At 41.2% G+C, this 12,457-nt stretch overlaps 1 protein-coding gene across 3 annotated transcripts in view; it reads left to right on the plus strand.

Annotated features, from left to right (window-relative positions):
• Positions 1–472: 472 nt before the first annotated feature.
• Positions 473–12,457, plus strand: part of LOC106603382 (neuroligin-3) — a 44,369-nt gene continuing 32,384 nt past the window's right edge. Inside the window, exons 1-5 of one of the 3 annotated variants that reach the window (XM_045717067.1) lie at positions 473–1,184; positions 4,181–4,247; positions 7,628–8,310; positions 9,682–9,732; positions 12,134–12,283. In XM_045717067.1, the coding sequence (XP_045573023.1) occupies positions 7,827–8,310; positions 9,682–9,732; positions 12,134–12,283 (685 nt within the window). In that variant the 5' untranslated portion in view covers positions 473–1,184; positions 4,181–4,247; positions 7,628–7,826. Of the gene's footprint in view, positions 1,185–3,986; positions 4,248–7,627; positions 8,311–9,119; positions 9,159–9,681; positions 9,733–12,133; positions 12,284–12,457 lie in introns of those variants that run through there. The other 2 variants (XM_014196987.2, XM_045717068.1) reach the window with 2 other exon arrangements.

Genomic DNA, 12,457 nt, shown 5'->3' on the forward strand with positions numbered 1-12,457 from the left:
CGATGACGTCATTTAGTGACATTTAGGACAGCCAATAGCTACTTTCCTTACTGAGAAGTTGGCAAGAGAAGTTGGCAAACACTGTGTGATTTAGTTAGACTGGATGCTTGCTGTGAAATGTTATGGGGGCATCAGTGTCCTCTGACTTCCCTCTGAAAAACAATATGCAGTATTTAATACATGAGGATGATTAAATTGCAAAAAGCCCATGACAATACATCTGCAAGATAGGTTCAAGATAATAAATGTTAACAACATAATAATTCCATGCAGAATTATTATAAACACATTCATTGGAACATCGCCAGAGCTAAAATTACTGGGAGTGAATGGTAGCGTACAGAAAGTTTGCCATCAAGGTGGAAAATAACACGAGTGTTTTACTGTCATTCTATTCATTTAAACGTTTTTGATCTACAGCCACTTTATTACCGCTAGTCACGCGTTCAATGCTAATCCTGTAGCATTAGCAACTGTGCTGTCTCAATGAAAGTGTTTATTTTTCAAACGCTCCTCATGGAAATATTTAGGTGTGATTGCGGCACGCAATTCGGGGCGTTCCTGCATGTGCTATTCCTCCCCTTTATACTTCTATTAGTCAATTTTATAGCTAGAACTCCGGTACTAGCATTGCCTTCCCGAAGTTAACGTTACGCCTCTCATCCTCATTGCATCTTTCCATCAGAGAATCGTAAAATGACCAAAGTTCTACAACGAGTTACGCACCAACATTCTGAACAACGCCACGCCTGGTTCCCAAGTAAATTGACGACGTATCTCACGCAGCGATAGTCGAATGGATTCGGTTAAGTCAGTTCCAGTGTTGCCAATTTAGCTGCTATATTTTCAGACCTCTCCAGCGACTTTTATTTGTAAAAGATTCTAGAGACAAATTCAGCTACTTTTCAGGCAACCTTTGGGGAGTTTTGAAGTTTTGACACTGGGGGTTTTGATGGCATTTAGCGACTTTTCCCCAATCAATTCTGCCGCAAACGAGAGTTGGACAAGCTGTATGTGCAACATAAGTCGCAGCATTGCGCACACACAGGCAGGAAGCAGAAGAGGAGGGGGCGAAAACGCTACGTTGGGGACCAGAGTCGTGCAGCAACAAGGCAAATTGGTGCTGTGAGTCGCGGCAACGGCGAAACTCAGCAGATCACACTGAAAAATAGTTGGCAACACTGGTCAGTAAAAAAAGTCAGTTGTCTTGATGAGCCCTTCCCAGCTAGCCATCTATAGATGTGACTAGAAACTTCAGAGAGAATTAGAAACTTGTCTGCCGAAGTTGGGACTTGGGAGTGTGTTCACAATCATTTCGTTTTTAACGGAGTAGCTCATTTTTTGTTTATTTTACAAACATTTTTAGATGTTAATGCCGTAGTTGTAGTCTACATTTTCGGTGAAAATCACTACAATAATTGTACTTTAGATGTCACCCTGGCCTGAAATTGGCTACACTATCTAGCTACTTCCCTGCCTTACAGTGGGTGCAAAGGACATGTGTACCATAAATCAAATGACATTTTATTGGTCACACACATGGTTAGCAGATGTTAATGCGAGTGTAGCGAAATGCTTGTGCTTCTAGTTCCGACAATACAGTAATATCTAACAAGTAATCTAACAAATTCCAAAAAACGACCTTATATTCACAAATGTAAAGGGAATAATAAGAATATGCACATATAAATATATGGATGAGCGATGGCCGTGCGGCATAGGCAAGATGCAGTAGATGGTATAGAATACAGTATATACATATGAGATGAGTAATTTACATTTACATTTAAGTCATTTAGCAGACGCTCTTATCCAGAGCGACTTACAAATTGGTGCATTCACCTTATGATATACAGTGGAGCAACCACTTTACAATAGTGCATCTAAATATTTTAAGGGGGGGTTAGAAGGATTACTTTATCCTATCCTATCCAGTAATTAGTAGGATATGTAGACATTATTAAAGTGGTGTTATTTAAAGTGACTAGTGATACCTTTTTAAATCCATTTATTACATTTATTAAAGTGGCAAGAGATTTGAGTCTATGTTGGCAGCAGCCACTCAATGTTAGTGATGGCTGTTTAACAGTCTGATGGCCTTGAGATAGAAGCTGTTTTTCAGTCTCTCGGTCCCTGCTTTGATGCACCTGTACTGACCTCGCCTTCTGGATGATAGCGGGGTGAACAGGCAGTGGCTCGGGGGGTTGTTGTCCTTGATCTTATTGGCCTTCCTGTGACATCGGGTGGTGTAGGTGTCCTGGAGGGCAGGTACCCTCTGGAGAGCCTTGCGGTTAAGGGCGGTGCAGTTTCTGTACCAGCCCGACAGGACGCTCTCGATTGTGCATCTGTAAAAGTCTGTGAGTGTTTTAGATGACAAGCCAAATTACTTCAGCCTTCTGAGTTTGAATAGGCGCTGTTGTGCCTTCTTCACCACGCTGTCTGTGTGGGTGGACCATTTCAATTTGTCCGTGATGTGTACACCGAGGAACTTATAACTTTCCACCTTCTCCACTAATGTCCAATCGATGTGGATGGGGGGGGGGGGAGGGGGGTGCTCCCTCTGCTGTTTCCTGAAGTCCACGATCATCTCCTTTTGTTTTGTTGACGTTAAGTGAGAGGTTATTTTGCTGACACCACACTCCGAGGGCCCTCACCTCCTCCCTGCAGGCCGTCTCGTTGTTGTTGGTAATCAGGCCTACCACTGTAGTGTCATCTGTAAACTTGATGATTGAGTTGGAAGCGTGCATGCCCACGCTAAACCTTACCCTAACCCTTTAACCTAACTCCTAACCTTAACCCCTAGCCTAACTAACATTACTCAGCTAGCTAACGTTAGCCACCTAGCCACTTAGAGTTCGTAACATATCATAAATCTGGCAAATTGTAACACATATACATTTTTACAAATTTATAATGCATATTGTAATTCATATCATATGAAATGTGTGATGGACATCGACAAATGAATACATACCATACAAAACATAACATATCACACTAAATAGTGTATCTCAGATTTACATACAGAATAATACGAACTGCGTTGAGACCAGGTTGCGTAGTTGAGTGGAGCCTGGCTCTAGAGCTTGTGAGAGGAGTTCGACAGTGCATTCGCAATGGTTATGGTAAAAATAAAAGGCAATGGATAAAAGTAATTGATGCATATCGATGATAAAAAATACAGAGTGCACAGCAAAGAACAGATTGCTCTGCATTATACTTTCTGGAGAGATGGCATTTCTCTTTCATCTGGCTTTGCAAAACTGTCATCTCTGTGAGCCCACATGTATAAAGGTGAAATTACTCTCCTAGGTTGAATTCTTGTGATTGTAAAACATCGTTTCCCACTCAAGTGGCACTCGATGGCTGTGGTATGTAAACTCACCACAAGAGGGAGGTGTCCAATTTAGCGTCAGTACCAGATATCACAAATAGGGAGTTCTGTGTTTGGGTGGGTGATGCTGAGCGCCTGTTACTGAGGCCTATTCTTGCTTGGAACTTATTTTACAACTATTCACCATTTAGTAGGCTACAATTAATTTGGCTATATTAGACCATTCACATGTGAAATCCTTTAATCCTTATTCAATACCTGCACCATTTTCCCTTTAAAGCACTGAGATGGTTTTAGCAGAATGTGTAGAATCTTTTCAAATGATTTCAATTGGATTGTCAGGAAGAATGCCGATTATATGTCTATTCATAGAGATCCTATTCAATTATTAGCATTTTAATTCCTAATTCTATGGGCCTAGACGTAATGAGCATCGGTTATGCTTATCACACACATCATCATTTTAAATTAGATGAGACCTGAGTCTGCATCACGGTCTTTCGTTACACAAAGTACCCAGGGAAAGCCATAGCTCTAGTCTATAGGCTACCTGATGCATTATGTACTAAATAGCCTAATCATTATAATAAAATATGCATCATTTTGATTAGACCAAGTTACAAATACGTTCCCTTTTCTTATTACGCTCACGCGTATCCCCATCGTTGCCTAGAAACGCGCAAGGCAGTGGGGGCTCCTGACCTTGCCGTCGTGAACGAGCTGCGCGCGCACAAAACGAGAGGGCTAACATTAATTTTAATCAAGAAGACTAAATAGAACATATGAATTGAAAGCAAAATATTTACATTCGATTTTATTTAAAAATAATTGTGATCATCATTGCAGTGCCATGAAAACGAAGTGATATGGAGAAGAGCAAGCCGGGGATGAAGAGGAGTCTCCGGTAGAGCAGGTGAGTCGAAAATTCCCATTTCCATGAGATGAAGGTTTGGCAAGATCTTGGTACACCAGATTGCAGGATCGGGCTGTTTTTTTAAGAATGTGATGTTTAATTGTAGTATGTTTAAAATTATTTTAATTATATTATGGTGATATTGAGATGTTTTGCGTGTGATAATTAGGTTAAACAGTTGCAACGTTTTTTTAGGCTAATCTACCGCATCCTTGGTGTTTATTTGGAAATTTGGAGGAGCATGGAAGTGGCTTCGTCTTTTGTCTTAACGTCTGGTTTTCAGTCTCTTATTCACTCTGAAATTTTAACGCATCGTTGCCTACCTACATCACTGGTGAATCGATGCCACCAGCTCACCTTCAAAGAGGTGTACAGTGACGTTATCATTATCTTGACATTTAACTGTGCATGCTTTAGTTTTTACATTAAAACGAGTTAGACTAATCGAACGATTTGAAAGGATTAGCACTGATTAATAATTTGCAAAAGGACGCCGGATTTAGCAAGAGCACCTCAGAGGAGCGAGAGACTGCTTTACGCCGTACTCTCGTTATCTTTTACCCATCATCATTCTGCCAATGGTCACAGGCTGCTGCTACCTTGATACAATTGGGACTTATTCATACCAATTTAGGAGAGATGTCAAAGCATGTTGTGTGTCCAATTAGACCCCCGTATAGAGTTATAACAAGTTGTCATTTGGGTTGTAGTTGTAGTGGTGCTTATGACTGGCATAGCCTAAAGAGCTACTGATAACATTAGTGGGCCTGTCGCCGCAATAACGGCCCGAAACCATGTTGTTTTTTAAAATGCTTACAAATTCATAAATATATTTGTTGTTCAGTTTTGGCCCATAATTGCAACATTTGTACCCTATATTCGTGACGTTAACACACCTGTTGTGAGTGTAGCTAATTTATGGTTAATTGTATGCATTGGGCATATTTTACTATTCGAATGCATAATACCGATGGCCTGCAATGACCGTTCAAGTGCACTGGGAAATGACCATTGTCCAAGTTCACTCTGTATTTTGTGAATCAATAGCCTTTTTTATTGGGACTGAGAATTGCGCACAGCTCGGGAAAATAGGACATGTAGCAGCCGTGCTAAATTAAAGACTTTAACATGTCAGTATTTTGAAGTGATGGTTTCAATCTAATGATGATGCTAATGTCTTTACTTTCAATCTAGGCGCCATCAGATAGCTCTTACAACAGACAGTGGAGTTGTAATCTATTCGTATTCCTGTCTCGTCGCGAAGCCTCTTCCACCTCCCCTGCTGGTCTAAACACAATCCTATGTGTTGAGGGAATACACGTCTTCAGTTTTGCCTGGCTTCCTAATTAATGGCTGAAGAAATGCTTAACCTGCTCAAAGACTAAGTAGCCAAAGCTTACTTTGTCAACCTTTAGCCTTTTTTCTCTATCAATACATTGTGCAATAAATTGCAATCATTGCACAAGTTGAAAAGTAAAAAGAGAAACATGACCCTATATGGGTGATAATGAGGCATAATGGACATGTTGACTACCTCCCACCCTCAGACACATGAACACACATGGGCCTACATGTAGTACCCTTTTCTATTGGTCTTTTCTAAAACGGTTGCTGTTATGTTTTCACAACACAACTCTTACACTTTTAAAGAGTTAGAGGACTCAGAGATATTTCAGTTTTTGATAGAATCAATATCTGTTCATTCCAGCAAAGAGTAATTTTGACTTTCAGGCGACTCAATATGCAGCTCTATCAGTACACGCTAAGGAAATTGATTTTAGGGAAACAAGCTTGTTCTTGGAGTCATCCATATTGACCAGCAAGTACCCAGCCTGATGGCCCAGGAGGCTCATTACTCTCTGTTTCTATTGCCTGTGGCTCTGCAACACTGTTGTTGCACTATTTTCATACGTTTATATTAGCTGTTACTGAAGGGTTGTTGTTGCCATGCTGTTGTGGATCTTAACCAGGGCGACTTTGATGGGGGCCACAAAAAAGCTGAACTCATCATGAGGGGCCGCAGTTGCTCCTGGGTCTGCCTGCTCACATCCACCACATTGTGAGCAAAACATTTTAGCAGCCCCCCTCTTGACTGCGGACAGAAAGTTGTTACATGTTAGAGTTGATTTTGTGCAATTCTACACACTTTGCCATGGGTCGTAGATAAAATGTTTCAGTTTTAAAGAAAGTTTGCTGCAATTCTACACATTTTGCCATTGGGTGGAGAGAAACTTTGCAGTTTTTAACGATATCTGAGTGAGACTGACTAACAAAATCAATGGGTGCCCCCCCCCCCCAGCCGGTAATTTGACCATGATTACTAAGTTTAGATAGCTGGCCACTAGACTAACCTAGCAATCTAAAAAAATGTTATTCACTCAATTATCCCATGTCAGCTATCAGTGACTGACATAAGAAGAGAGAAACTGCTGATGCACAGCCAAATTTCAAAATGTCACCTTGTGTATTTTACTATTCTAACTCTTAACAGTAAATTGAGACCCCGACTGAGCTCCTAAAATTGATCCGAGGCGTTTCAAAAGGGGGGCTGCGGGCCAGCAGTTGCCTATCCCTAATCTAAACTATACAAACGAGAAAGAACGTGATGATATGGCACTGTACTTCCATCACAGCTTTCCGTCTTTCCACTCAAAGGTTACATCAGTGTCGTTAATGCTTTACTACTGAAGAACCCAGAACAAACATTGTTAATGTAGTGGCTTTTTTTTTACATTTCTGTCTCAAAGATTCATTACTGTCCTTTTACATGAGACAAAGTGAACGTACAGTACACTAAAGCCCTCACTTCCAGATGCATTGCAGCATACACAGCGACCGCCCATTGATGCAGATGCTTTCTCAGATAGTTCAAATCCTCTCCCCATGGTGATATCAGCCCACACTAGAACCATGAAGAGGTGTTAACACCAAACATGCTGGAAATTATATTGTCTGTTTGTAGAGTAAACTTATCCCTGGTGAAATCGTTGTGAGATATAAAGACAATTGAGGGCAATGAGTATGTCCTTTGTGATATTAACATTTGCATATATTTACATTCACATTCTGCTGGATTACAGACAACACAACCACTCACTCACCACCGTAGTGTGTTCAAATGGTCCCTTGAGTTCTCCCAAGTGATTAGATTGCTTTGAAATGATTGTGTGGGTTTTCTACAGGGAGCCAATCTTCTGTGTAAGCATACGAATGATGAGCTACTCTAGCACTATATATTTAATAGCCCCAGTTTTCAATTAATCTGGCAACATAGTCCCATCAAAATACTCAGGGGCATTGCAGTCAGCAACCCACACTTTTTTGTTGAAACGCTGATTTCGATGTTTGCTCACCTGACCATTTGTCTCTCTTGTTTGCAGCTCTGGGTTCTGAACATCAATGAGAGTTGAAGCTGGAGATGAGTGAATACCTGGCCTTTGTTTATTTGTTTTTAGTAACAATTGGAGCCCAGGGCAGGTTGAGCAATGCCTGGTTGAGTGGAATACAGTAGGTTATAAGGATTGAGAGGACACTCGAGTGTACATTGGCGTGGTGCAGAGGCACTCACTTGCCCAGACCATGTGGTTGGCAGAGTTCAGGCACCATCGGTTGCCTGCACACCTATCAAATCGGCGAGGAACCGCAACCATCGCTGCCCGCCGTGATCTTTTAATGTGGATGTTATGTTCCTACTGGCAATTCACAGTGGCGACCAGCCAGAACTTCAACCCAACTGTGAACACCCAGTTTGGGAAGCTGAGGGGTCTCCGGGTCGCGGTGCCAGGTGAGGTCCTTAAACCCATTGACCAGTACCTTGGGGTGCCGTACGCTGCCCCTCCCATTGGGGAGAAGCGCTTCATGCCCCCAGAGCAGCCCTCCTCCTGGTCAGGGATCAAGAATGCTACCCACTTCACGCCAGTGTGCCCTCAGAACATCCGCAACACAGTGCCTGAGATCATGATGCCCATATGGTTCACCTATAACCTGGACACAGTGGCCAATTACATTCAGGATCAGAACGAGGACTGTTTGTATTTAAACATCTATGTTCCAACAGAGGATGGTGAGTGGAATGGGTCAAATGGACCAAAGGGACAATCCATGTTGTTTAATGTATTGGCCTTGCTGTCACCTTGCGATGATCATGTTTTGAGCATGCAGCAGTTGTCATTGTGCATCCCATTTGTGCCAGCCCAAGTTCTTTTCCCATCCAAAGTCATGTCATCAACTCTTCTTCACCGCTTACGTGTTGCCTCCCTTCCTTGTGTTCTGTAAGAGGAAAATGCATTCACACACTGATATAAAACTTATTCATGTGTCAGACAACTAATCATTGAAAGTAGGAATATAGCCTACTGCATTTCCTAACCTAACTACTGGGAATAGGTCAATAGGTGTGATAAATGAGATTCAGACAAATGTTAGGCTGATGAAATATTTAGTCCTGTGCACTAGATGTCTGTTTACAATGTGAGCGCCTTAACAGTATAAGAATCTGAGGTGCAATACATTTCTGTATTTGTATGCTATGGATCTGTTGATCAATATTAACTGGACAAAATCAGGGCTGCCTGATCTCCAGTAAACACTATTGTGATTGATAAACACATTTCCGTTCCTTCATTTTTATTTTTTTTGGACAGTATTAGGGCTCACACAATCTATAGACAGAGTGCATGTGAATTCATTATGCTTATTATTTTATTTTATGAATATATCTAACCCCCTATCTCACTACCTCCCTTTCGTTCCCAAGGTGATGAGAAGTGGACCTGGTTGGTTGGGTTCCTGCATGTTTCTTACATTTTTCAGAGGCTTCTGTTATTTTGTAGTCTTTAATTCATTTTTCAGTCAAAAGAATATCCAAGGAATGTGCCAGAAAACCCAACAAGAAAGTATGTAGAGAAGAAGGTATGTAAGCTAACAAAGGAATTTAAAGGAGCAGAGTGACTTGGGAGTTGGCTCAAAGCCAAAATCCCAGCCTCATCGTCTTTGAAAGTTAAACCCAGCAGAGACTGATAAATGTCGGTCAGAGGTGTGTGTGCATGTGTATGTGTTCAGAGATGAAGTGTTTTCCTGAGAGTAAGATTATTCCACACAATAACATCCACCCATGACATGTTTATTTGAATACAATGTAATTTTTTATTTCATTAGAAAACAAATCAACATATTGACTTCAAAAAGTTGCTGTTGGTACAATATGTAAACAGCCTAGTTTTTTTTCTTAACAAGACAAGGAAAAGGAGACTAGATCATATTTCCTCTCTCTGCTTAAAGAACAGACATGCTTCGTTCTTTTTACAGTAATGCAATTTTGGACTGATTTTCTGAGATACTGATTGGATATCACTATCTTCCTTGGCGGTCAATCGTGTTATTTTTGAATTCTCTTGTTCTTTCTTGTTTTTTTCCTCCCTCATGTGAATCCTAGGGACCCAAATCAAGAGTCAAGGAGTGGATTTCTCTCACAGTGACAGTGAAGGTATTTTTTTGTGCTCAAAGTTTAATACACAACTTTTTAGATTTTTGAAATTTCCACAGACCTTCATCTTCGATTTCTTGACAAACTTTTTTACACCTCAGAAGTAGTTCAGCCCTTAGTTTATCAGTTTGCATGCAAAGTCAATATCAAGTCACTTGATTCTCTCAGCGCCTTCACTATTTCACTCTTCATTGATTTGATCTGGACATCCATATCATATCTGCAGTATTTATAGTGTCATGGATTTTTTGGGGGGACGCTGGATACGGATTTAGCCCTCTAACAGCCCCCTGAAGGTAAATGTAGGTATGCTGTCAATTTGTCATTGATCCCAAATGTACTGTACTCCATTTGTACAATGGGTTATTGTATGGGTTATTTCTTGTCTTTTTGTGCTCTTACCAGGGGAAGTCCACCCTGTTCCTGAAGAGCCACAGGATATGCAGGATTTGGCTTTAACTGCCTGGAAGACCAGGGCCCAGATTCACAAAACACTTATTTTATTTTTTAACAATTGTAATTATTATTATTATTTCTCCCCAATTGGTAGTTAGTCTTGTCTCATCACTGCAACTCCCATTCGGACTCGGGAGAGGTGAAGGTCGAGAGCCGTGCGTCCTCTGAATCACAACCCAGCCAAGCAAGCCGCACCAATGTGTCAGAGGGAACACTGTACACCTGGTGACTGTGTCAGCGTGCTTTGCACCCGGCCCGCCATAGGAGTCGCTAGTGTGCGATGGGACAGGAACATCCCTACCAGCCAAGCCCTCCCCTAACCCGGACAACGCTGGGCCAATTGTGCGCCGCCCCCATGGGTCTCCCGGTAGCGGCCGGCTGCAACAGAGCCTGGACTCGAACAAGGATCTCTAGTGGTACAGCTAGCACTGCGATGCAGTGCCTTAGACCACTGCTCTACTCAGGAGGCCCACAAAACACTTCTTACTCAAAAACTTAAGAAGATTCGTAAGAAAATAAGAAGTTCATAAGTGCAATTCCTCAACAATATCTTAAGATGTTTGTTACTTGGCAACCATTTTAGGTAGCTATCTAGCTAGCAATGGCAATCATGTTAGCATATTTCTTAATGAGATTACTGTTCTAAAACGTTCTTAGGTTTAAAATAATCAATACTGAAACTTTCAGATGAAGTTTGTGAGTGAGTTAACTTGCTTTTATGAGCTTTTCTCTCACTGCCCTGAGTTTAAGACAAGGGTTTAGCTATCTTGGAAAAAATAACATTTCCAATAACCTTTTTGAGGACTAGCAACTTTGCTTAACTTTCTTCTCAAGTCTATAGTTAAGGGAAAAAATGGCAGTTAAAAATAAATGTATTCTTAAGGTTTTGTGAATCTGGGCCCAGGTGTTGAATTTAGTCAATCACTGAACTGATCAATCAGCTCAGTTGGTCAGTTAAGTGATTGACTAAATTCATCACACCTGATTTTTCAGGTCGGTTAAAGCTCCTGACTCCAGGAACAGGGTTGCGTTCCCATGGCCTATACCAATCAACAAAGAGCTTATTTTTTTCAGCACTATAAATTGAACGTGAGTGCAATAAATGTACACATACAGTACCTCTTCATGTTTGAAAAAGTGACCATTTTGCTGTGTCTTCTAGGGATCACAGACTGTGATGTCTATAACCAACTGCATCTTATCTCAAAGTCTCCTCCACTATACTCTGTGGGTCTCATGGGAAGACCGTACGAGGGACTCATGAGGATGAAGCTATTACTATTCACTACATACTGTGCTATTCAGGAGATTGACTGTGGTGTAGGAGATTTGTGTCGTTTGTTGTTTTATGGCAACTCGCGCCTCTCACATTGACATGGAACTTACAATTCAGGTCATATGCCTTGTTCTGACCAACTAGATCTAATTGTTATTGTTTTCGATGCAAAATAAGTCAGATACTGCAGTTGAACCACTAATATGACACATGCAATGCCTGAAGCAACATGCTCTGTTGAACACACAGTGAGCAAATATAGTATGAACCAGATAAACTTTAGGGATACTACATGTGTAAAAAGTATTGCTAATAATAGAATAGTAGTAAATGGCTCTAGTATGAACACAGTTTTGTGGGGGAAAAAGAGTGAGCTTGACATAATATAGCGATTTTTCTATTTTTTTCTACTGCACGTTCCTTGTTAGGCCTGTATGATGAGTATCCTTGCTTTGCATTCTTGTCTCCATTGGTTTGTCACAACCACGACCTTAATCACCCAAGCACATCTGCTAAAATCGATGCCATTACCTTGAGCTTACCTTCAGCTTTAGTGGTGTAAATGTTGCTGAGTCTAGTTTCTGGGAGGGGTTACAGTATTCTGACGTTGCATTACCTTGTCTTTAAACCTTTACTGTACAAAGCGTAAATGGCTGATTCTCTCTTCAGACATTCGGGACACTGAGGCTAGGCCTGTAATGGTCTACATCCATGGAGGATCATACATGGAGGGGACAGGGAACATGATTGATGGGAGTGTGCTGGCCAGCTATGGGAATGTCATCGTCATCACTCTCAACTACAGGGTCGGAGTACTAGGTGATGAGATTCTCTTACTGTCTCTGAATGGTGTTTGGGGACTTTAATTTCAGTCTTGAAGAGTACATACAGTACCGGCATAGGATTGATAAATGTTCTTCTCATAACGTTGATCTCCCCACAGAGATCCTATTTAAGTTAGAGTTCTAATATGTTATTCTATGGATCTCCCAC

The sequence above is a fragment of the Salmo salar genome, chromosome ssa04 (genome assembly GCF_905237065.1).
Source record: "Salmo salar chromosome ssa04, Ssal_v3.1, whole genome shotgun sequence".
Lineage (NCBI taxonomy): Eukaryota > Metazoa > Chordata > Actinopteri > Salmoniformes > Salmonidae > Salmo > Salmo salar.